At 38.8% G+C, this 23,997-nt stretch overlaps 1 protein-coding gene across 2 annotated transcripts; it reads left to right on the top strand.

Annotated features, from left to right (window-relative positions):
• The first annotated feature begins 2,454 nt into the window (after positions 1–2,454).
• On the top strand, positions 2,455–18,034 carry trmt44 (tRNA methyltransferase 44 homolog). 2 transcript variants are annotated; one of them, XM_041986640.1, is made up of 11 exons: positions 2,455–3,020; positions 3,092–3,209; positions 5,243–5,462; positions 5,554–5,622; positions 5,979–6,086; positions 8,017–8,088; positions 9,300–9,406; positions 9,795–9,978; positions 10,925–11,264; positions 15,685–15,801; positions 17,518–18,034. In XM_041986640.1, exons 1-11 carry the CDS (start codon positions 2,684–2,686, stop codon positions 17,748–17,750), a joined length of 1,905 nt encoding a protein of 634 aa, XP_041842574.1. In that variant the 5' UTR covers positions 2,455–2,683; the 3' UTR covers positions 17,751–18,034. The 2 variants fall into 2 exon arrangements, with proteins under 2 accessions (XP_041842574.1, XP_041842575.1); XM_041986641.1 differs by lacking the exon at positions 17,518–18,034 and adding an exon at positions 16,837–17,501.
• Positions 18,035–23,997: the final 5,963 nt, after the last annotated feature.

Here is a 23,997-nt window from a genome sequence, read left to right as displayed (position 1 = left end):
AAGACGATGGCGCAACGCTTGTCGTCTGTTTCCTCAACCACACACGTCCCAAGACGGATGATCCATGTTGGCATTCAAACTTCTGGTGTTGTCGACAGATGGCTTTCTCTTTGTATCACAAATCCAGATTAAATCTGCAACTTATTTTTTATTTAACTGGTTACCGTGCGATAATAAATCCAGACTGGGTTTTCTTTTCGGCAAATAAGACGCGGTCTGTGGATTTATGCTTTCAGTTCCGTACTTTAAGTAGTACCTGTAATCCACCCGTGTTTCCTCCACCTCTTTTCAGGTTCTCAACAAGCCACACCCCTTCCTGACTTCTCTCACCTGGATTTTTAACACAAAAAAGGTGCTTTAGATAATATGAAACTATAATACTACACGACATTTACAGTAAAACCAGCACATAACCAGAGCCCTATGCTGCTCCCCAGATGTCGCCGCTGTGGTACAACTGAATTAAAATAAAGAAATCTTAAAACATAAAAAATAAAACAATAATAATTTTAAACGTGTCATATTTATTCACTCAAGGAAAATCGTTTAATTTGCTATTTTAAATTTAAGCGACGGAGAAGAAATCCCAGTTTAATATTTGGGTTTGGCATTTAACAGTCCCTAAAATGATAACACTACAAAAACGAAATTAACCTAAATACTTGTAAGAAATCTCAACAAAAACTATTTTTATATTAAGAATTTATCAAGCCTCATCACAATATTCTTGGACTATAAAAGTTATTTTTATATTCAGAAACAAGATAAACACTTTCTTACCTTAAAACTTATTTATAAAATGTTTATTTTGTATTTTCTTTGCTTAGACTGTTAAAAAAACAAACATGTTTTCAATTGATACGTCTTGTTGATCTATATTTACTGCGTCTGATGACTAAATTCACACGAAACTTGTCTTTAGCCATGAGTCAAATAAAGAAGAAAATAATTCTTGTCTATATATGTTTCCCTTTTCCATGTCGGCTGTTGCCAAGCAAGTTTGACAGGATTTTTCTCAGCATAACAAGTGGCTGTCATTTGAATGTAAACTAGGCGGCACAGTGCAGGACCTGTCTGAACTTTGCACTTCCTGGTACAGTATCTTTTTGAATCTCTCCTCCCTGCTTTCCTGGTTGAATTACTCAACACTGAAATGATCTGCCATTCAAAGGAGCGAATAGGAGCAGCCATGATTTTGCTTTCTTTCATGTACTGACAACTAAACCAACTACAGAGGCACAACAATGTGTTTGAAGATGGATTTAGGAGTTGAACAAGTATTATTACGAGCACAAATGATAATCAAGTGAATAATTAAAACTATTATTATTATTATTATTCATAGCTTCAACAAGTCATCCACAATCCACCAGATGGTATGACGCGAAGAAACTGTCATTTAATGTATTTATATATTTATTCTCTTGTTTTAGATTTTGTGTTTTTGTGTTTTTACAGTGTCAATTTACACTATGCAAACTCTGTTGAGTTTCATGTGTGACAAACAAGCTTGAGTGGAATTTCTGTCCCAAGCCTGTGACTTGGAACATGAATCACTGCTGTGAGAATATTACCTGTGAGAATTTAGTAGGGAAAGCAGAGAGGAAACGTTATAGTTCTCACACTTTATGGTATGTAAAGAGAACAATCATAGGATAAAGAAAGATACAGCACTGCCTCAGGGATGGGTTGTGAATATGTGTAAATAGTTATCATCTAAAAGCAGCTCCTGTTAAAGTAGTAGAAGTCTCATATGCCACAACAAGATTTTAAAAAAAGAAACAAATAAGCAAACATATAAAAACCTTTTTTTTTCTGACAACAAAGTATGTATGACATGAAGAATGCAAGGCATGTATTCACAAGCTCTGCACATAAACTTATGTACTAATTCAATTACATTTTACTCTCGATGCAATTTATTTGTAAGACAACAATAAACATTTTTTGTTATAAAATGCACAAGCAAACAAGCAAGAAAATAATTCACCAATAAAAAAAATGAATGAAAATATTGGTTTTTTATTTTTTTTGTTTAATTTTAAAGGGCTTTTTTTTTGTAGAAAAGGACATTAACAAATAAAGTAAGCAAATACACACAATTATAGACAAACCTTAAGAAAAATAACCACAACATGGTCTCTATCAGCAACTAACAATCTGTTACAGCTGGCTTTTGTTTTATTATAATTGTTAATGTAGACGTTAAACTCAGGGGTTGGTTTGTGTGAAAGAAAGCAAACTGTAATAAAGTTGAATTAGTATTTAATCATAATCATCACATATTATTTTTTTTTTTATAAATCAGGTAAAACCATTTTTTGCATTATTTGCTAATAAATATCGTATAAATTACTGTATTATGACACTGATTTGGCCACCGATTAAATCTTTGCTTTGCACATATAAACAGCGACCTCTAGTGGAAAATCGGAAGTGAACGCGTTCCATACGTCATCATTCAGCGACAACATTGACTTCGCTTCCACAATCCTGATGTCATACTTTTGCTTTTCTATGAGCAGAAATAATTTAAAATGTGCTTGAAATCAGTTTATTATTAAGTTTTATAACTTAGTTCCGGATTTTGAACATTTACCAAGAATTTATTTAACATAAAAGCTCCCAGGACTTTACTTAGTAATCGTAAACAAATGCTCGTGGTGTTCTCTGATGTTTAGGTATGCCCAAACTTTTTGATATAAAGTTTCCAGGAGAATGTAAGACTCTTCCAGAAGGTTTCTGGTCAGCAATAGACGTATGGATAAAGAAACCTCATGTTATTAACAAGCGTCTTTGCGGCGTTAAAGAGACAGAGAGTAGAGATTTGGACAGAGATGGGCTACAGCTCCTACTGGACGATGCTGAACTGTTCCAGGATGCCATGTTGTTCCTCTCCAGCGGGGTTTTACCTGCACAGACGCGTGAACAGGACAAACCTTGGTCATTTAGCGTGAGAACTGTTATTCCTAAAGTGAACTGTTATGGAACAAACCAGCAAAAGGAAGTCATACTGAAAGGTAAGAGAGCTTTTCTTTAACTAAATCTGTCTCAGCTTTGTGCACTTGTATAATCCTTTTTTCTTCTGCAGGCTTTGACAAACAACAAGTGACTTTTCTACCATTTGAGGAGAATGCAGAGGGAAAAGTGTCTTTTAAGAAGGGCAACATTTATAAGATTCTCCTCTGCAGTCATGGCTGTGAAGAATGGTGAGTCTGAAATGCCTCCTTTAGAATAAATAAATATCAAATAGTGCATAATGTAATAAAAACACTAACGCATGGTTAGTAACAGAGATGCTATTCTAAGATAGAAACAGGCTTTCACTGTTTGATGTAAGGAAATATACAGAAAAAATAAATGAGAGTTAAATATTGTGTATTGTTCAATTAATATTTTATGTAAAAAAATGGAGCCTTCCATTCCATTGTGATATTTGCTTTAGTTAGACACAGTGTTTTAATTAGCAATAAAACAACATTTTCCACAGGATTAAATTCTATAGTATGTAGGTTTATGTGGTTATATGTCTCAGATTATAAAATCTGAACTCAAAAGAGGATTCTCTTATATGACCCCACTGTAAATCATAACAAGATAGTCAAGTAGCATTAATGTGGGGGTTTGTTTTCAGTAGCACTGACACACAGAATACCTTGTTATCTTTGGGGTTTATTATAAGGGCATTATACATTGGGATACAAAGGTAAAAAGAGGTGCAAAATAAGTTCCTTCTACTGCATTTTCAGTGTGTCGGTTTAACTATTTTTTATGTTATACAGTATGTTTTGACTTAACAGATTTTATAGTAAAAAAAAAAACAACAAATAACTACATAAGAAAAAACAGCTGAGAGACATTTAGTCAGAAATGCTTTAGCTACATTAATCTGGTTATTGATATCTGCTAGTTAGTGTTTACAGTAAGATGTTTTGGTTTGTTACAGGAAAAGCATAGATGGGATAATTTTTGTAAATTATGGTATCATTTTCCATATTTTCTGGTTTATCTTCAGTATTAAAAATGCATTATCACCTTAGATATAACCCAAAGCTTAAAGAAAAAGATACATGCATGCTTTTGTATTTTTTACTTAATGAGGTGTATCCAGTTGTCTCAAAATCGCGCTCGCAAGACTTTTCAGCAACCTGACCACTACCATTTTATAAACCCTGAATTTTCTTGTGTGGTCAAATTTTCCAGGCAGTGCACCTCAGCTTCAGTATCCACTGCAACTCTTTTTAAAATGTGAAGTTTTTGCACCATAAGGAACAGGTCCTGCCTGTTGCAAGGTGGGAATGTACAGCTACTTAGTAAGAACTATGAGAAACAGCTGAAAGAGGAAGCTTGCACAAGCCACAAGAAATGCTAGCTGGAGGACAGCAGCTTTCCAGGCCGATGGAGCAGGCTTTGACTGCTAACGGCTATGACTATGTCCTACTGAGTGAGCATGTGCTTAACGCTCTTCACCTAGGGCTGAATAAGTATGCAGGCAACAACAGCCAGTGTCGTTTAGGCCAGTCACTGGACATCATTGTCCACTCACCTACTTAATCCTATACAGGTGGATGGCAGCCTGGTACATGTATACAGCAGGGGTCTATATTCCTACAGCAGCTAGCTACTGATCCAACTTATAATAAGCTACCACTGATATCTGAGCAGCTGACAGTGGAAAGTGAAGGGAGACTATTTATTCAACCTGAGCAGTAACTCAAGCATTTAACAGAGAAATTCATTGGATAATTTGTGGTCTTGGCTAAGCGTTAGCATGCAAGGCCAACGACTAGCACTTCTAGATATTCTCCTGGTCATTAACCTTTCTTTGATGGCAACCATCATACAAAGACAGACAGCCTAAATCATCTGTTGCCTCGGTTACTAGCATGCTGAAGCAATTTGGAGTAGTTGCTGTATTAGCTTGTCTACTAGGTTGTTACTGCAGCCTGTGGCTCCCAACATAAGCTAGATATCAATTGCTAGGACTTCTTGAAAACTGTATGAGGAAAAATAAAGACACAAAACATTTTCCGTTTTTCACTAAGTGGTGTGTGTCTTGTGGACATCTTGGAAGATTGAAATAAGTTAAATGTCTTCATATGCACAACTGGAACTGGTTGACATTTGCACATAATTTTGCTACTGGGCACATTTTTTGTGCTCAGTAACCTTGATTTTGGCCTTTTAATGGTGGCCTAAAATAAGTTATGCCTGTACTAGACCTAAAAATCTTTATCTTCAGGGCTTTGGAGCTGCATTTGCTGACTCTGGACGCGTGGTTCTTTGATGGCGTCGCTTATGCTAAGCTGCCCTGGCTGTCCTCAGATCTTCTACCTAAATTGGTGCGCTGGGCCACTGAGTGCAAGAGCAGTGAGTTCAGGAGCACCTTGTCTCTGCTGCCAGTGGAGAAGTACAGCCTCATGTACCAGCAACTGAAGGAGAAGTACAAGGCTATGGTGAAGGTAAAAAGAGCAGGTACTCTGAATGCCTGTTGTTTTTATCTACTGAATGGCCTGATTTGTTATGGTTTTATCTTTTTATCGCAATTTCTAGGTTTGGCCTGAGGTTACGGATCCTGAGAAATTTGTGTATGAGGATGTTGCGATTGCTACATATCTCCTGGTGGGTTCATACCTGATTATTTAGAACTAAAATAGATGGTTTCATGTGTTAACTTTTTTTCTGCCGAAATTGGAGACCGTAGTATGTTAGTGATAAATATTACAAAAATGTTCATATATGTATATTTGTGTCTGTGGAAATCATGTTATCTGTCACATACTGTTGGGTCATGCAACTAAAGCTGGGTCAATCAATCTGAATGTGAACCTTGTGAATCAATACGTCTTCTAGAGGCAGGTGAAAGGGTGTCAGCAGCTGTAGCAGCAGGTGTCACGCTGCAGCTGTAAATTGGATTTTACTACCGTGATTGAAAGCTCGCTGACCTTACTGTATTGAATCTGTCACTGTGGCTGCAGGTGCTGTGGGCTGAGGAGAGAGCAGAAAGAGGTTTGACTGCCATACAGTCCTTTGTGGACCTGGGCTGTGGAAATGGCCTCCTAGTTCACATACTGACCAATGAAGGGGTGAGTTAGGACTGTATTGTTTGAAATTAATCTGTTACATGAAAACCTCAAGCTGAGTATTATGTGGCACTGAATGAATCAGCAGGTCGCTGCATTTGACTCCTTGTCATGGCTGACTAAAACGGGATCTAAACTTTTAAAAATTGTAATACTAAAAGTACTTGAACAGAAAACTACTGGACTTTTTACATTGTTACATACAAGTTGCTTTCTATTCAGGCACTTAAGATTATGATGATCACAACATGGTCCTTAGTAAGTGGCAGAACATTAGCAAATGGTAAACTGAGGGGCCTTTCTGTGTAGTGTTTGTATGTTCTCCACATGTATGCATGGGTTCTGTCTGGGTTCTCTGGATTCCTTCCAAAGTGCGAAGACAGGCATGTTAAGTGGGGTACACACATAAAAATTATCGGGCTGTTTTTGTCCTGATTTTTCCCCTTCCTGACCAAGGACAGCAAACGCCTAATTATCTAAAGTCTTATAAGATTATCTTATAACATGATTCTTTAGTCTGAGGTGTGTTAAGAGTGAATTTGTCACGATAATTGGCTACGAAACGGGTTGCAAATATTAAACTTGTTCGATATTTACGACCAAAAATCTTCACGTGTGTGGGGAAAGCCGACGACTCCCGTTTTGTGACGTGGAACGGAGTGTAGCCAATCCATAGAGCGAGCTCTCTGGGGAACAAGGGAGGACTATAAAGTCTGTGTTCATGTTGTCTCCAAGCTTTTTTTTTTTTTTTTTTTTTTTTTTTTAGATTTTTCTGTTAAAAGTCGCAAGACCACCATTTGTTACATTACGTTTGATCTTGTGAGATATTTTTGGCTCGGAGGACTAAATCCTAGATCGGCCGGTGGGACTGAATCCTTATGTGGGGTGTTCTCTGCTGAGAATATTAGAGAGCACCACACAGTACGACCAAAAATGTTTGATGCCTGATTTTTGTATCTTCTCAGATACAAAAACTCCTTCTACTTAGTTTGGTCCTACGAGGGCCGCAGTCCTGCAGGTTTTCTGTGTTTCCCTGCTCCAACACACCTGACTCTAATGGATCTAACAACCTGTGAAGTTCTGCTCAATGACTCATTAATTTGAGTCAGGTGTGTTGGAGCAGGGTTACATTGAAAACCTGCAGGATTGCAGGACCGAATTGATTATCCCTATCCCTGGTTTAGGCTATAGTCCAGCTACAGTCTTTTTGAGAGTTAGTTTAGACTACTTAAAACTGTTTACGCTGTCCATACACTTGCAGGGATTGGCTGAGAGGGGAGTGGGCCAAGACCTTGGAGGAAGAGTTAGTTTTAAATAATTCCTGCAGACTCTTATACTGTGTTGAGCCTGTTTTCCAGCTGCAACATAAAAAAAAGACATAAAAGACAACTGGAGCTTTATGAATTTATTTATCCTCACTGGTTTTCTGAAGATTTTTCACAACAGCCACAAAACTGAATAGAAAACTGAGTAAATGATGATTAGATTAGTCACCATAGTTTTTATTTTCCACCTTTACACAGATGGAGTTGCAAGTTTTTAATAAGTTGCTATTTGTTTTCAAGATTAATATTTTTTTCTTATATAGCACAATGTTTTATAGCTAGTCCCTAAAATCAAAGATTTAAAGATTCACACAAAAACAACATTGAATTGTCCTCTAGTTAAAGCACCTTTAATAAAACATGGGAATCTTAAAGAAGTGCCCTCAATTAGCCGAATTTTCACCAGTAGGCTAATCGATGACATGGAGCTGGCCTGAGTCCAGGTGACCAGACTTGTACCTCTGAATATTTTAAACCTTCTCCACTATGACGCTACAAACACCAATCCCACACAAGGACAAGGGTAATTGAAATTACACACAGTGGTCGAAGTGTGAATGTGGCCAAGCGTGATTAGTCACTGACCGTTACGCCAACTTGTGTTGCAGCACCCGGGAAAGGGCATTGACGTCCGCAGGAGGAGGATCTGGGACATGTACGGCCCTCAGACTGTGCTTGAGGTGGGTCAGCTGTGACTGAAAAGAGATTAAATCAAACTGTGTTTTAGGTAACTTATGTTGTCTTTTCACATGAAACAGAAAATACGAGTAATTACATGAAACACAAGAATGAAATCATGACCTTCATCTGCTGATGGAGTTCATTTATTTTTGGTAGGAATCTCAACCCTCAAATTTAAAGATTATTTCCCACTTTTTTTTCAAGCAGTTCTTTACAATCCCTCAATAACTGACTAATCTTTACACGCTGATGATTTCTTTTAAATTTATTGAAAACTCTTGGAGTGCCTTAAAGCAAACTTGGGAGATTTGTTTTATTTGCTCATTTCAAAGGAAACAGATATTTTAGGAAGATGCTCCTTTAAAGATGTAAACACAGAATGAATAATAGATAAATGGATGAATAAACATACAAAATACTCGTCCTAATGTGTGTTTTTGGAAATTTCATTAATACATAATGGTCAACTGTAGATTAATCCTTTAATGTTCATTTTTCTTTACTGTGACTTGATGGGAGAAAAATGTCTTATTGTATTAGAAAAGTTATATTTTTAAACTGGCATTACGTAAAGCAGACGTTTGTATGCTTTAGAGTCTCCTGCCTTAACACATGCTCCAAGCTTTCAGACAAACCTGCTTTCACGCTGGAGTCTGATGCTGAGTTCTGACAAATTCATATGCACATCTCCCAAGAAGTCTGCCCTCAAAACACAGCGCTTCCCTGTGTGGCTCATGGCCTCAGTCGCTCGTTTGACAACAAGCTGCTGACTGCTTCCATCTCAAGTCATCTATTATTGACAGATTTTTGAGAGCGGATGTGGCAGACCAATATTTCTGGACCTGCAGGGCTGCCATACTTATTCATTTGAAAAGTCTCCCAACCTCACAAGCTTCAGTGCTTTTTGCTTGCATGATTTGTGATACTCTTGTGACTTCTTGCTCATACATGAAAGGGTTTAGATAAATTCTAAGCCAAAATAGCTTTGATATTAGTACAGTGTTGTCAAGAAAAATTTAGAGCACAGAAAAAAGGCCAGTTGAATTAAATAACTTGATAAGTTTGACCTCATTCCTTGCTTTGTTATGCATTAGGAGTTTGAGAGGATAAAAAAAAAAGTCAGTTTTCACTGAGTTATTCTGAATAAAACCATGCCAATTTACAACGTCTATGCAAAGCTCCTCTGCTTTTTGGGTCTTTGCTATTTTAGGAAAAAGCAATTACTCCCAGTGAGAGCTTCTTATTCCCGGGTACAGACTGGCTGATTGGGAACCACTCGGACGAGCTCACACCGTGGATCCCTGTTATAGCAGCCAGGTGAGCCATCGGGGACAACAATCACACTCAGCAGCGCAAGTGGCAGCTGATCTCTTATGCTTGGAATAACATTATCGGGAGGGGATGATGAGTGATGCGAGTGTGTCTGGGAGTGTTTGTTCCCATGAGTGTCTGTTTACAAAAGTGTCAGTGTTGAGGCAACCACCTGGTGGCGACGTTGAGCCTCAGTCCTATAAATCTGCTTTACCCTGTTCCTGATTAAAGATTATAATTTGAAGTAAAGGCTTGTTGTTTCATATCTGAGAGATTTATAAAAGTGCTGGGCGAATGTTAAAACAGTTCAAAGCTCATGAGTCACTACATTCCTACAAAAGAATTATTTTCCTTTGCTCTGGGTAAAAATATTTTTTTTCTTTTCAAATTGCAGGTCATCTTACTGCTGCCGTTACTTTGTCCTCCCCTGCTGTTTCTTTGACTTCTATGGCAAGTACCAGAGACGCCAGTGTAAGAAATCTCAGTATAGAGAATACCTCGACTTCATCAGTGAGGTCAGCCAAGTCTGTGGCTTCAACACTGAGGAAGACTGCTTGAGAATACCATCAACTAAACGGGTAGGCTTAAAAAGACTAGAAGGCAGCTCATCATCAGCTGGCTACTTTAAAATTCAGACATATTTTAGATGTTTTTTTAATATGTATTGAGTATAATTTCTGAACATAATCACTCAAATGTGAAACAGATGAGTCTAAATTTTCTCTAGATGTATTCAGTATAGTATAGTCATAGGGTACTTCATATGAGTAAAATCTAACAATTTCCTTTGAGTAGCACTTGGTTACAGTGACTTGGCTTATTTAGAGCTCAGAACAAGACAAGGAAAGCAATGACAAACAAACATGCAGCTATAAAACATGTAGGTCTGTCAGCATGGTACAAGAAGAGAAAAAGCACAAACCACAGGAAAGAAGATAAAATGAACTCATCTCCCAGCAGCTTTCATCTATTATAGCATAACTGAGTGATGTTTCACTGTCATCTGAGCCAGTACTAAGTATAAATGTTCCCAAAAAAGGAAAGTTTTAATCTTGATCTTAAAAGCAGAGCGGGCATGTGCCTCCTGTAAATGTTCACAATAACACAGGGATCTTTTTAAAATCTTTATTCTAGGTTCATGCACAGTGTTTGTCTTGGTCTTTTCTTCACATGGGCTTTATTAAGTAGACAGTCATGGATAAATCAAGTATTTATTGCCTCCAGAGAGACATTTCTTCCATAACTGGAAGCCATTAGTAGCTATAGTACACATAAAAATACCAGGGAGTTATTTACTGGGCTGATGTGTTGTAATAATTTGATTCAGTGAAGGGAAGCTTAAAAAAGCTTTTGTTTAGTTTTTTTCCTGTTTTTTTCTCACTGAATCATGACATATCTTCATTATATATCGATGTTCTTTTGAAAATATTGTTGTAAATGAGTGTTGTTTTTGGTTTCTGGTTTGCAGTTTCAGTTCTCTACACCCATGTGAATCATGCTGACACTCAGTTCTTCCTCCTGCAGGTGTGTCTGGTGGGAAAGTCCAGGAACTATGAGCTGCCTGACGAGGTTGAGTTAGAGCAACAAAGAGCTCGATACATTCAGAGCCACCAGACGTTTCCTGGGGTCACAGTTCAAAGGCCAGACGTTGGAGTTGATGGGGACTGTTGCCATGGGAACTCAGACTGTGATGGCACTTCTGGGAGCACATGGGGAGCCGGGTTCCAGCCCAGAGAGCGGGTTGAAACGGTTAGAAACTGCGCCGCTCTCCCGAGGGATTTTGTCGACAGAGTTGTCCTGCAGGTCGCTGATGTTCTACTGGGAATGACTGGTGGAGGGACCTGCGGTGACTGGAACCAAGGAGGTAAACCACAGAATAGCAGCCACTAAACAATAAAGATCAGGAAAAAAAAGTTGGGCATGAAGACATAACCCGACACCTGAAACAAAAAAAAAAAATATGTATATAGTCACTAAAAATATATATATTTCTAGTTTCTTTGAGGCAGTCAGTAGAGTCTGACTCTTAAAAATGCAATCTGATACCCCCCCATCATTCTGTCTTCCTCCCCACCGCGCTTGTCACCACCCCGTCCCGTCTCAGCATCAGTCTTCTGCAGGGCTTCGGGACACAGAGTGATGCCTCTTTGAACTCTGTATCTCATCCTGTGCTTGTCTCTTCCTGCACCAAACAGTTCAGATAATGCTGCACACAAAGTTTCACTCACACCATCCCACGCGTCACCTTTTTCAGCGCCTCTGCACCCCATTGCTACAAACACACACACACACACAAAGATGAAGACTACTATGATTAAAACAGAAAATTCTCTGTCAGGGTGCCGGTGCTTAAATTAAACGCAGAGAAAAATGAGGGAGAGTGCATAAAGGGAGGCAGTGACTATGTAGAGATGACTGGATGAATAATGCACCACTGTCTATGATTTATGCATGAGTATGCATTTGTATTGAGGTATTCCACCAGTTATCTGTTGTGTAAGAACAAAGAGTAAAGTCAAGAGGAGCCAGCCTTTGTTGAATACATTTTGGAAAGATCTCAAAGTCATCAAAAGGCCTTTTGGATTTAGTTTCTTTCTATTTTTAAGCATTGTATGGCCTATTGTTGGTGTAAAGTTCAAATTCTGCTCATGTTTGGGTTGCATTTCTTCATTGGATAAACACTATGAGAAGTCTACAGAGTGACACTCAGCCCTGGTGTTGTTTATTTCACGTGCACTAAGCTTAGAATAAATCTCACAGTTGATGTGCGAAGCAGCTTCCTGTAACTTTGAAGCGAGTTACTAATTCATGCACGCTTCACTGCTGACCTGGCTCACATTGTTGTGTAACCATGCTGAGAATATAAAAGGTATGTACTGAACACGCTGCTCACTCTGCAACACTAAACATTAGCTTAGTGAGATCTTAGAAGGACAAAAATTACATGAAGATACATTATTGTAAACAAAAACAGCTTGCATGGAAGAGGCGGTGGATGAGAAGTGGCTACAGCTCTGTTATTAACCAGGGAACACCTCTCATCACACCTTTTTCCTGTTTAGACTAACAATCCTCCAGAAAACCAGAGCTTTACACTTTAACAATAGTCACTTTTTTTTTAGTTTTCTTTTATATTAGTTTAAGTTTCAGTTTCTTTGTGTAACAACAAACAGTTGTAATGGGAAAGATTTAGTAGTTCAAGTAGATCTGGTACAAGTGTAGAGCAGAGAAGTCATTGGTTGAAATACAATCATGAAAACTTTATAATCAGACCACAATTTTTTGATTTTTCATATGCATGCAAATCCATCGTCCAGGCATGTGTTTGCAGCACAGGTGGCCCTGAAACATTGCCATTGTGTTCATCGGTTATGCAGAGAAAAGCTCATAATATTCTTGAGGAATGTTCTACCTGATTGTCCCATGAAGTAGGCACGAGGAGTGATATTGGTTTGATTTTAGGGTGTTCTGATTAATGTTGTTTACAAATGCAGCATTTATTGTTCCTCTCTTTATTTACACCCCTGATTGCATTCATAAAGAGAAACCGCAGGCATCTTCAGGGTGAAAAGCATTAAATTTGAGAAATTAAATCTAATTTACCCATTGTTTCCCAGCTGTTAATTTCGGAGACACAAATACATCCACAAAATCCATGTGAGGATGTTGGACAGATTGACTGGTGTCTGCCCATCTACTGAATTCAGTTTATAGCCTAAAAATGTCCCAGATGTCTCTCAATAGAGATTGGTTAGGGTAAGACTATGGAGGCAGATTATAGATGGGTTGTGCCTTAATCTTTGCGGGCACTGCACATTTCCTCTACAGAGAGTGGCAATTATTGAATGAGATGAGATTGAGGTAAATGTGACTGGAATACTTCAGCTTTCTCTGGTATTTTAGAGACCAAATCAATTCATATTTTAAATACTTGATCAGCAATTTGTAGCCCTTGATTTATGTTGTAATTCATGTCTAAGACCCTCTGACAACGAACAACTACAGTTTGTGATTTGAGCTTTTTGACATGGTGCATTATCCTGCTGGAGTTAACCAATCTAAAGATGGGTACACTGTGGTCATAAAGGGATGGACAAGGTAAAAAAACATACGCAGGTAGGCTGTAGTGTTTAAACAATACTCAGTTGTTTATGAAGGGGAACAAAGTGTGCCAAGAAAATATTCCCCACATCATTACACCACCATCGCCGATACAATCCTGGTTGGATTCATGCTTTTATATTGTTTACAACGAATTCTGACCCATCATCAGAATGTGGGACCTGAAACTGAGATACATCACACCAAGCTATGTTTGTCCAATTTTGGTCAGCTTGTGTCACAGTTCTGAAGCTCAGTTTGAATGTCCACAGGTCTTCTTGATCTCGTCTACATGCTTAAATGCACTGAGTTGCAACTGTATGATTGGCTGATAAGCTATTTGTGTTAATCAGCAATTGAACAGGTAGAATTACCAGTAAGTGTTTAACAGCTAAGGGTCATGGCAATTTGGTCCTTTAGTTTAACTCTATTAAAAAAGAGTTCCAGTGGACAAAGGTCTGTTTTGTCTACTACGATCTACTGCTTGTGCAGTGTCATCTCCAAAGACTAAGTGCTCTTGGAGGGCGGCGTTTTAGACCATGTTTTGACCATTTTTATTGTGAAAGTGACGCAAATGTACATGTAGATGATACCATGACTAACATAACAGTTTTTTGTCTCCAGGGTTCTCCTTTCAGATTACTTTTATTTGAATAGACTGAACAGATTTAGCATCCATCTATAAGTTTAAGTATTACATTTCCGTATGATAAAAAAACCCTAATAGCAATCATGTATTACAGCTGTTTTCTTTTTAGCTAAAAGTTGTTTTATGTACGATTTACTGAGGTCAGCTAATTTATTTTTCTCCACACTCAGAATTATTCAGAATTGATTTGAGCAGCAAAAACAATCTTCCACAGTGCGCAATCAGTAGCTGGCCACCTTATGCTCAGGGGACATTTGAACTTAAGCGACTCCATCAAGTCAGACCATTAGTAATCATCTGCACCTGGTCTAAGCCCAAGCAGAATGCACTGTGTCAATACTGTGCCTCTCCCATTAATCCACATTAACATTGCAGGCAGTAAAGGGCAGCTCTAAACAGTGTATTGATATTATATTAAAGCCTGGAGCTCCCTGGCGTCTGAACTGTTGGATGACAGTCTGCCCAGTTTTACAGTCTATGGCACAGGACTGCGTTTGGCTTTGCTTGTGTCTCTGAGTGTGGGAATCTGTTGCATATTTCAAGCATTAAATCAGCAATTTGACCAACTACGTTCAGGATGTATTTGGGTGGAAAATGTGTTTTTGTAAGGCCTTTTTTAAATGAGGATTTTTCTCAGCAGAGGAACCATAAAAACAGGGATCCTTTAGAGTTGAGGTTTGTGTATTTACTGTAAAATTGTGAACTGAAGTGACCAGCTGGATTCAGATCAGAGACGTTGTTCCCTGATATTAAATAATCTCAACATGGGTTGCCTGAAGCAAACAGAGATTTGGAGAAGAAGACTGTATTAACCTATCTCCAGATTAAGGTCAATTGTAGTTATGAAAGAGCAAAAGAAGCAATATGTCAAAGGAAAGAAGAGGAAGATTGTCATTTGTGTGAACCAAAGGTCAGCCCTGATTGAATTCTCTTGGGGTGGGAAAAGGGCAACGCTAGAAAAAAAAAAAAAAAAAAGCTTGAAGTGTTGGACTGATTATCTGTTTATAATCTGCTGAACGCAGAGCTTAGAACTTTGGACGGTTTCAACATCCCTTTTTGTCCTTTTCTGCCTCCCCTCTGTGTAAAATATGTGTCTCAGATTAAGCAAGACAGCAACAGCTCTAGGTCTGAAATGGCCTTTGGGAGAGGAAGCAATGAAATGCATCCTGGATGCTACGACAAGCTTGTTAGAGCTTTAACTGAGTACACTTTACAGCACTGACAAACACTGTAAGACAGCAGTAGTTCTTTTTTTTCCTCTCTGTAAAACGGTCTATATACCAGATTGATCCCCTTTTTTGCAAAGAGCATTTCAGACAAAAGCAAAGTCTGCTGCTCTCAGAACATCAACTCAAGCCAGTCGGTTGCATCGGGTGCTTCTTTCCTAATCTGAAATAGCGGATAGAAATTATTCCTGTGCATGCCCGAAGCTGTGTGTTAACATATTGATGAATGTAACATCGATAGACTTCCTCCTGCTCCTTTGTCTCCTCTATCTTTCAACCTTTCCCTCCCGGTCTTCCTTGCTCTTCAGGCAGCCTTTCCGTGAACGAGGTTGCTGGAATGTTGGAGCAGGAAACTCTGCAGCTCCTGAAGAAAGAGTGCGGAGGCCTTCAGACTCTTCTAAAGAACAACCATCAAGTCTTTCGAGGTAGTTTTTGATTGCACACCTTTATCATAATGGATAGTTCACAGGAACTATGAGGAGATCTATACTGGCTTTTTGTTATTATAAGTTTTATTATGGCTCCATTTAAGATAGAAAAAATATTTAAGAGAGGAAGGGTAAAAGGTTTTTTTTTTTTTGGCCAACTTAAGATTGTCATTCAATACTTTTTTGTTTTAGTAATGTAGATTAATTTTCAGTAAAAACCTATTGATGAAAATAATCTCCTGTGTAATTTAACAAGTATTTTTTTCAAATGGCTACAGGTTTAAGTAGTTTTCTCTCTAAGAAGTGGCATTTTCCTTCAGTTAATTCTGTTGAGTTGTTTCCACTAGAAAGAAAGCAGAGTCAGCTTTACCCACCCAGGTGTGTTAAACCACTGTTGTTTTTGTTTTCCAGGGAACCAGTTGTGTTTTGCTGCTCTCTGGTTGAAATTTTAAAGCCAGTTTCAAACTTCAACCAAACCAGTCACCAGAAAGATTTTCCATTACTACAAACCATAAGCATGCAATGTCTCCTTTCAGTACCTATTATTATATAAGTGCTTGTATACAGTCTTTACACACCTTATTTACCTATTTTATGTTTCTGTTCTTTCAATTTGGGGCACATGAATGATTGAATTTGCAGTTACACATGGATGTTAAGACTATTAGCCAACAAACAGAATTATGTTATGACACCTATCACTGTTTTAACAGTAATATTAGGGGAACCTGTCATTGTTTTTTTTTTTTAAAGATTATTTTGTTTTGCAAATAAAGCTAAATGGGTTGTTTAATTTTAGAAGATACAGCACCTGATTAAGGTGACAATGAAAATATTTGGTAAGGGAGATATAGCTACATGGCTTGCTGCTACAAGTGAGGCTTGTACACACTGTGCAGGTCTTTACAAGCATAAAAAAAACCTATGCACTGAATAAATTCACCTCACATTTATTTATTTTTGTCCAGGAGCAGTTGTGGAGAAAACATAATGATATTTGTACTGAAGCATCTCTCCCACTTCTGTCCATAGATAATATCTATACATTATTCTATGAGAAGGAGGATTAAGCCACTGCAGATTATCAACAATAAGGTTTTTTCTTAACTTTTGGCTTAGATTAAGGCGCAGGTTATGTTCCTGTGGTTTAAGACGTCTTCCAAATGTCCTGTTTCTGTGTCTGTAGTCAAATTGGCTGCATAGTGCTGTCCTCTTTCCTGAAGAGTCTCTCCAGGTTTCCCAGCAAAAATGAGGCAGGCAGTGAGTTCTGGGGAGCAGTGATTGTATTAGTCATGTTGCTTCCAGAAGATAGTGACTTAGAAAGCTTAAGAAAGCCCTGATAGTTTGTTTTAATGCAGTGTCTGAATACAGGTTTTATGGATCGTTTCCTGGAGTGAAAAGTTTATATCAGCTCAACCTGTTTTCTAATCTGAAAGACCAACATGTAATTTTCTTTAAGTTGCTCTATTTTACACTAAAGAAAATAATATTATGTACCCTGCTTTTGTCTTGTTAAACATTGTTATTATTTCTCATTATTTCTCAGCCTCGGCATTGAGCTATTTTGTTCTATTATCGTCTTCTGGATGCAGAAAACAGACTATTTGCCTCTGGGATCCTGGCTTTACTCTGAAGCTGTTGGAAAATATTTATTTGAAGCTTTTGTGAGGACTTGAAGGATTTTATATCTCCCTGTAATTTGTTCTGTTTCAGTGGAGGGAGGGAGAGTCTACATAAGAGACTGGCGGGAGAGGAAGTCCTCTAGTGCCAGTAACCAGAGGAAGCCCATTGCCCCATGTGCCCTAAAAACCCGTTCCTGCTGGTTTCATGCTCACCACCCTCAGGGCTGCCCCCTGCAGGCCGAAAACTGTGCTTTTGCCCACGGACCAGATGATCTCCGACCCTCCACAAGGCCTCTGAAGAAAACAAAGCACTATGTGTCTTGACTGTATCATTCCTTACCGTTATATGTAGCTGATTTTTAAATTGAGTCAGAAGTTTTGCTGCTGGATCTTGCTGAGACTTCTGGTCTGTTTTGCAAGATTAAATTTAATTTAAGAGGATTTCTCTGTCCTGACTTTGTAAGACGAGGGTTTGTAAAGTTTAGAAATTGTGGATTATAAGATACAGCTTTGTGTTTATCTTAAATCTGTTGTAGACTTTCTTTCTCTATCCAGCACTCATAGTATCTTTCAACTTTTTCATCCTCGACATAAAAACTTTAAAAGCCTCTGCGTAGTTTTAGTATTCACATCTGCGCTCCACTTGGATATTTGATTCACCTCAGACATGTACTTTGAGGTTCACAGACAGGGCGGCGGATAAAGGCTGGACCGCGTTGGAACAAAGTAAATGTTAGCGCTATGAATTATTTGTTGGCAGGAGTTGAAGGGTAAACTGCGTGTCGTCCTCTCTCGATGGGTGCTCGCTGCTGTGTCTCCAACACAGTTTGCTGTCGCTGTGCAGCTCAAATGTCAAAGACACTAAGGCCCTCCCAGGGACTGCAGCAGGGCAGTGAAACAAGCCACCTCGAGGGTTTATTTGTTTTTCTGACAGATAATATTCAACCCATTGGATTGAGATCAAGGTTATATCTTCTCAACTTTGCAGGTAGACACTAAGATCTGGCAAAATTTTTAGTACGCTTTGATAACATTTAACGTTTTTCACTGAATGCCTACAAATCTCCTGAGTTTAGTTCTAATATCAAATTAAATAGTCACAAATTAAATGTGTTCCATTTTCAGGAGACAACAGAATAAATGCTGACCATTATCACACAAGTAATATAGATGCAAGTCTTGCAGTGGTTGTCAGGGACTTCCCCAGTGGCAGCAATGAAAAGATGATTTGCTCAGTCTTCAGAAAGAAAGAAATAGACGACTCCTCAGAGAGCCATCATGGCTCTCGTAGTAACAATGGAGGCTAAAAAGATAATTTACCTGTGATGACAGGTTATTTGGACACAAATGATGCAGCTGTGATGGACGTGAACTGCTAGATGAGTGCAGGTGAAGGTGAGTGTGGTTTTGACAGCCTCTACTCAATCATGGTGTGTAAAGCAATGTGTGGGCTTTAATAACCTGTTTAAATAATTTTTTCCCTTTCTCATTCTTTCCACCATGTCGTTATGCTTTCTGAAAGAAATCAATTCATGAAAATCTTCCCGCTGCTCTAAGTCTGCAGAGATCATGTGATCCAATCGACCTGCTGTCCTACATTTAACTGCTAAAGAGCGTGATGTTGCTCAGAGTGGAACATTTACCTCCCTGCTACCCTTACTCTGCATACACCTGTAGTCAATGTCGTCATGACCTTTTGGCCTACTGACTCTTTACGGCTGTCGATTATTTATGACTTCGTATCTGGTTCAGCACGTTGTCTTGCAGACTGGGAGAAAAAGACCCAGAGCAGATGAGCCAACCACACGGAGTGAGCCTCCATGACCCTCACATTAGCACACCATAAAGTGTTTATGTGAGGACTGCTGCTCACCCATCATGCCAAAAACAAGAAAAAAACCTTTTCTCAGTGCACTGGTGATCATGGCATCTGGGTTTAAATAAAAAATATGGAAAATGGTTTATGTTGAAAAAGCATAAAACTGAGTGTAACCATTCCTTATAACTAGCCATGTTTCATCCTTGTGTTATCTGATACTTAGGACTAGCAATCCACAGTGTTATGGCAATAACTAGAAAAATTAATCCATATCTTGACAACTAAACTTGGATTACAATTACATGAAAACTATATGTTACATTTATCTAATTTCATTTCTCATCAGAAAACAAAATTCTCAACATTTAAAAAAAATGAGTGATGTTATTTAGAGATAAAGCAAAGTTCATGGCAAATTATTTGACAGTAATCATTAATTATACAGAAATAGCGTAGTTATTGCTGCATTCTTTGGCAGCTTTTAATGATTAATATTACCTCTAAGTGATTATGACATTGTTACTGTCAGTTTATTTTAATTCTATTACCTAGTATCACAGCACACATTTATCTCAAGTGGCTGTACACCATGTGACAGAGTAGCTTTATAGAAGATTTACATTATAAACCAACAAAGTGTTGACATCTTGGCTTGTAAATGTTAAGAGTGTGATCTGTTGGGGCATTCAGCAACTTGCAGGTGTTGCCAAACAACCTTCATGCCTGTTTTAGCACTATGAAATGACAAACTACAGAAATGTGCAAGAGTAAAATAAAGCCATCTATTACACAGATGTACCTGTAGGAAAAGAAATATCCATACAGGAAGAAGTAGACAGGAGAAATTAAACCATCCAATCCATATTCTTTGATGATATTGCAGCATATATTATCCAGCCTCCAAAAGCACGTGAGAAATATTTTCACTCTAACAGAATCATATCATGAAGATATGGAAGAAGCTTTTCTTCTACAGACCTTAGACTTGACATTTAAGAAAGCTAGAGAGTAACTCTGAAAGGTCTCCTGGCTAAGGCCAAGACTCTAATATGAGATAACATCATTTAATCTGTACTTCCACTGACCATCAACAAGGTGTTTGTATGGTTGGAATGAGCTTTTGGGATTTCATTCACAGCATTTGTGTTTATGTTTAATCAAAAGATAAGCCTAGCAATATTTCCTTAACCAGTGTTTCCCCTACCATTATCTTAGGGGGACACCCTGCCCCCCCTTGTCTAGCAGTCTGTAGTAAGTGTAAAGTTATTTTAGTAAATTAGGACAGCAGTTCCCAAGCTGAAGGTCAGGATCCCTGTACAGGGTCTAAAAATAAGTTCTGTTATTTAGAAGAAAACGGTTTCTGTATCAAACTGCTAGATACTTTTATTTATTGGTCATACACATGCATGCTTTGACAAATAATCAGACTCAGACTAAATGTCTGGTTTAAACGCTTTAGTAGAGTCCTGGTGCTGTTTTCATTTCAAACTATGTGAATCATGTGAGCTATGTAAACAAATGGTTCTTTTCAAAAGTGGGATCTGCTGCTTTGCATGTTTATTCTTGTCCAGTAATGGCAGAAAATTGTACCCATATAAGTCTATTCTCATCCAGTGTTTGGACATTCTTCATCAGCGTAATAAATGAGGCAAGACTGAAACCAAGTGAAAGGAGGAAAGGGAACACATTAGGAGACAAAATTACTCCACATGCCCAAAATCTAGGTCAGGGAGAAGTGGCTGCATCTCTTTACCCAAGCCAACAACTTTCCCTGTGTTTCCCTCATGCTTTATTCATTGTGACACCATGCGGCTCGATGTAATGCACCATTTCTGAGACATTACTTTGGATGAACAGAAGTCTCTTTCAGAAAAGCAAACCATGTTGGCCCCTTGACGCTGACAGCTGTCACAGCCATGAATTCTTTTTGACAGTCACTGTTGCTTAGAAAATCCTGTTTTCCTCCTTAGTTTTATGATATTTGAGAGTACTCTGGAGAGAGGAGTTGTTTACATAATAGTGTTGATATCTGTGCAGGATTTGTGAGACAGCAAGTTTAAAAAATTCTCCATCAGTTTCCCACCCAGCTCACAAAGCTTGTTGCAGCACCTGTCAAGATTTGCTATTGCAAATTCCCAATAACATCTCTAAAATTGATAGACCCCCCCCACACACACACCAAAAAAAACTGCCATATTCTTCTGTTAGTATTCGTTCTTTTTTTTTTTAGCTGTTTGATAGACTATTGACAATTTTCACTCTTTATTCTATTCCCACTGTCAGGACTTTGCTTGTGGAAGATCCATACTAAGTGTACCTCTTCCTCATACTGGTCACCAGCCTGTGAGGTTGTGTTGATCACTCTATAGTATGTACTGCACATCCAAGTTGATCTCATAAATGTTCCATTGGGTTGAGGTCTGTGATGATCCTGGCTCTGTGGTGAGAGCATTGTCATCTTGGCAGATGGAGTTAGGTCTCAGAATCTGGAGACTGCTACTGGCTGCAGAATCTCATGAGTGAGTATGTCTTTAAAACAGGTGCCACTCAGGCCCTAGTCATACATCGCTGACTGGAACACACCTGGCAAGAGTGAACACCAGCAGGAGAATATTGTAGATTTGCCACAACTTTTGCAGACACTACTTGCATGTTAAGCTGTGCTGTTCATTCCACAGAAGCATAATCCTTACAAGTTATATCTTGTACTAAAGGCAACTTATCAGGCATTCCAATGATGTTTAATACAACAATACATCACATCATTTGGTATTCTTAACCCATCACAAATTTCTTTACATTTTGTACTAAATTTAGTGAAAAAAAGCCTAAAAAATCTCACAACTGAAAGACTTGTGCATAAAAAAAGTGGCGAGTAAATATCAACATTTAATCACAAATAATGTCTTCTTGCTCCTTTTTGTGTATGTTTTATTTGCAAGTTCTCCAAAGACAATTTTCCTGCAGTCTAAATCTCACAAATCTTGTCCTACTTGAGCTTTAACCCTCCAGCAGCATCTCCAGGTTGAGAAGTTGGTAGTCACAGCAGGGGCACATGACTCCCTTTTTGTGTGGACTTAGCACTCACAAGTCACACTGTACCTTCAGGAAACCCTTCTTCACCTACTTCACGTCCACTCTCACCCTGCCTCAACTAATCATCATCCCATGAGCCACTACGATTTACACCCCTCCGACAGTCACACGTGGTGCTCCCTCACTCTGGCTTTGCCTGAACTACAATCCGCCCCCACAGCAAAAGGTGGGAGGGAGAGGGAAGGTTTGTTTGGAAATGTTTCCATTTGACATTTTACCAATTAACACATACTTCACTTGAATTTCAAAAAGTTGAGCATTGTGCCATCATGAGTGGAGAGCTGCCAAGCGTAGATGGTACTTCTCAACACAGAACTGGAAGTAAACACATGGGTTCTGCTATCCACCCAGTACACTCAGATTCACATGCATAGCACACTTCACAATTCCATGTAAATATAAGATTGTGCAAGACATTCAGACAGATTATATAAGACATTCCTATGTTGAAATTATATTTTTATTATGGTGTAAAATCCTCCACATGAACTCAGACTACAGTGTGTGCAGAATTATTAGGCAAATGAGTATTTTGACCACATCATCCTCTTTATGCATGTTATTCTACTCCAACCGGTACAGACTTGAAAGCCTACTACCAATTAAACATATCAGGTGATGTGCATTTCTGTAATGAGAAGGGTTGTGGTCTAATGACATCAACACCCTATATCAGGTGTGTATAATTATTAGGCAACTTCCATTCCTTTGGCAAAATGGGTCAGAAGAGAGATTTGACGGACTCTGAAAAGTCAAAAATAGTGAGATGTCTTGCAGAGGGATGCAGCACTCTTAAAATTGCCAAGCTTTTGAGGCGTGATCATTGAACAATCAAGCGTTTCATTCAAAATAGTCAACAGGGTCGCAAGAAGCGTGTTGAAAAAACAAGGTGCAAAATAACTGCCCATGAACTGAGGAAAATCAAGCGTGAAGCTGCCAAGATGCCATTGGCCACCAGTTTTGCCATATTTCAGAGCTGCAACATCACTGGAGTGCCAAGAAGCACAAGGTGTGCAATACTCAGGGACATGGCCAAGGTAAAGAAGGCTGAAAAACGACCACCACTGAACAAGACACACAAGATAAAACGTCAAGACTGGGCCAAGAAATATCATAAGACTGATTTTTCTAAGGTTTTATGGACTGATGAAATGAGAGTGAGTCTTGATGGGCCAGATGGATGGGCCCGTGGCTGGATCAGTACAGGGCAGAGAGCTCCACTCCGACTCAGACACCAGCAAGGTGGAGGTGGGATACTGGTATGGGCTGGTATCATCAAAGATGAGCTTGTGGGACCTTTTCGGGTTGAGGATGGAGTCAAGGTCAACTCCCAGCCCCACTGCCAGTTTCTGGAAGACACCTTCTTCAAGCAGTGGTACAGGAAGAAGTCAGCATCGTTTAAGAAAAACATGATTTTCATGCAGGACAATGCTCCATCACACGCATCCAAGTACTCCACTGCGTGGCTGGCCAGAAAAGGTCTAAAAGAAGAAAAAAGAATGACATGGCCTCCTTGTTTACCTGATCTTAACCCCGTAGAGAACCTGTGGTCCCTCATCAAATGTGAGATCTACAGGGAGGGAAAACAGTACACCTCTCTGAACAGTGTCTGGGAGGCTGTGGTTGCTGCTGCACGCAATGTTGATCGTGAACAGA

The sequence above is a fragment of the Melanotaenia boesemani genome, chromosome 5, assembly GCF_017639745.1.
Source record: "Melanotaenia boesemani isolate fMelBoe1 chromosome 5, fMelBoe1.pri, whole genome shotgun sequence".
NCBI classification, from domain to species: Eukaryota; Metazoa; Chordata; class Actinopteri; order Atheriniformes; family Melanotaeniidae; genus Melanotaenia; species Melanotaenia boesemani.
Note: the sequence above shows the minus strand (reverse complement) of the source record. Positions and strands in the feature narration are given on the sequence as shown.

Bases quoted from the DNA above. Each gene is read 5' to 3' on its own strand.
- trmt44 (XM_041986640.1), top strand. From the start codon at position 2,684: ATGCCCAAACTTTTTGATATAAAGTTTCCAGGAGAATGTAAGACTCTT. The intron at 6,087-8,016 runs GTGAGTTAGGAC...CTTGTGTTGCAG, and splicing joins ACATACTGACCAATGAAGGG to CACCCGGGAAAGGGCATTGA. The intron at 9,407-9,794 runs GTGAGCCATCGG...TTCAAATTGCAG, and splicing joins ATCCCTGTTATAGCAGCCAG to GTCATCTTACTGCTGCCGTT.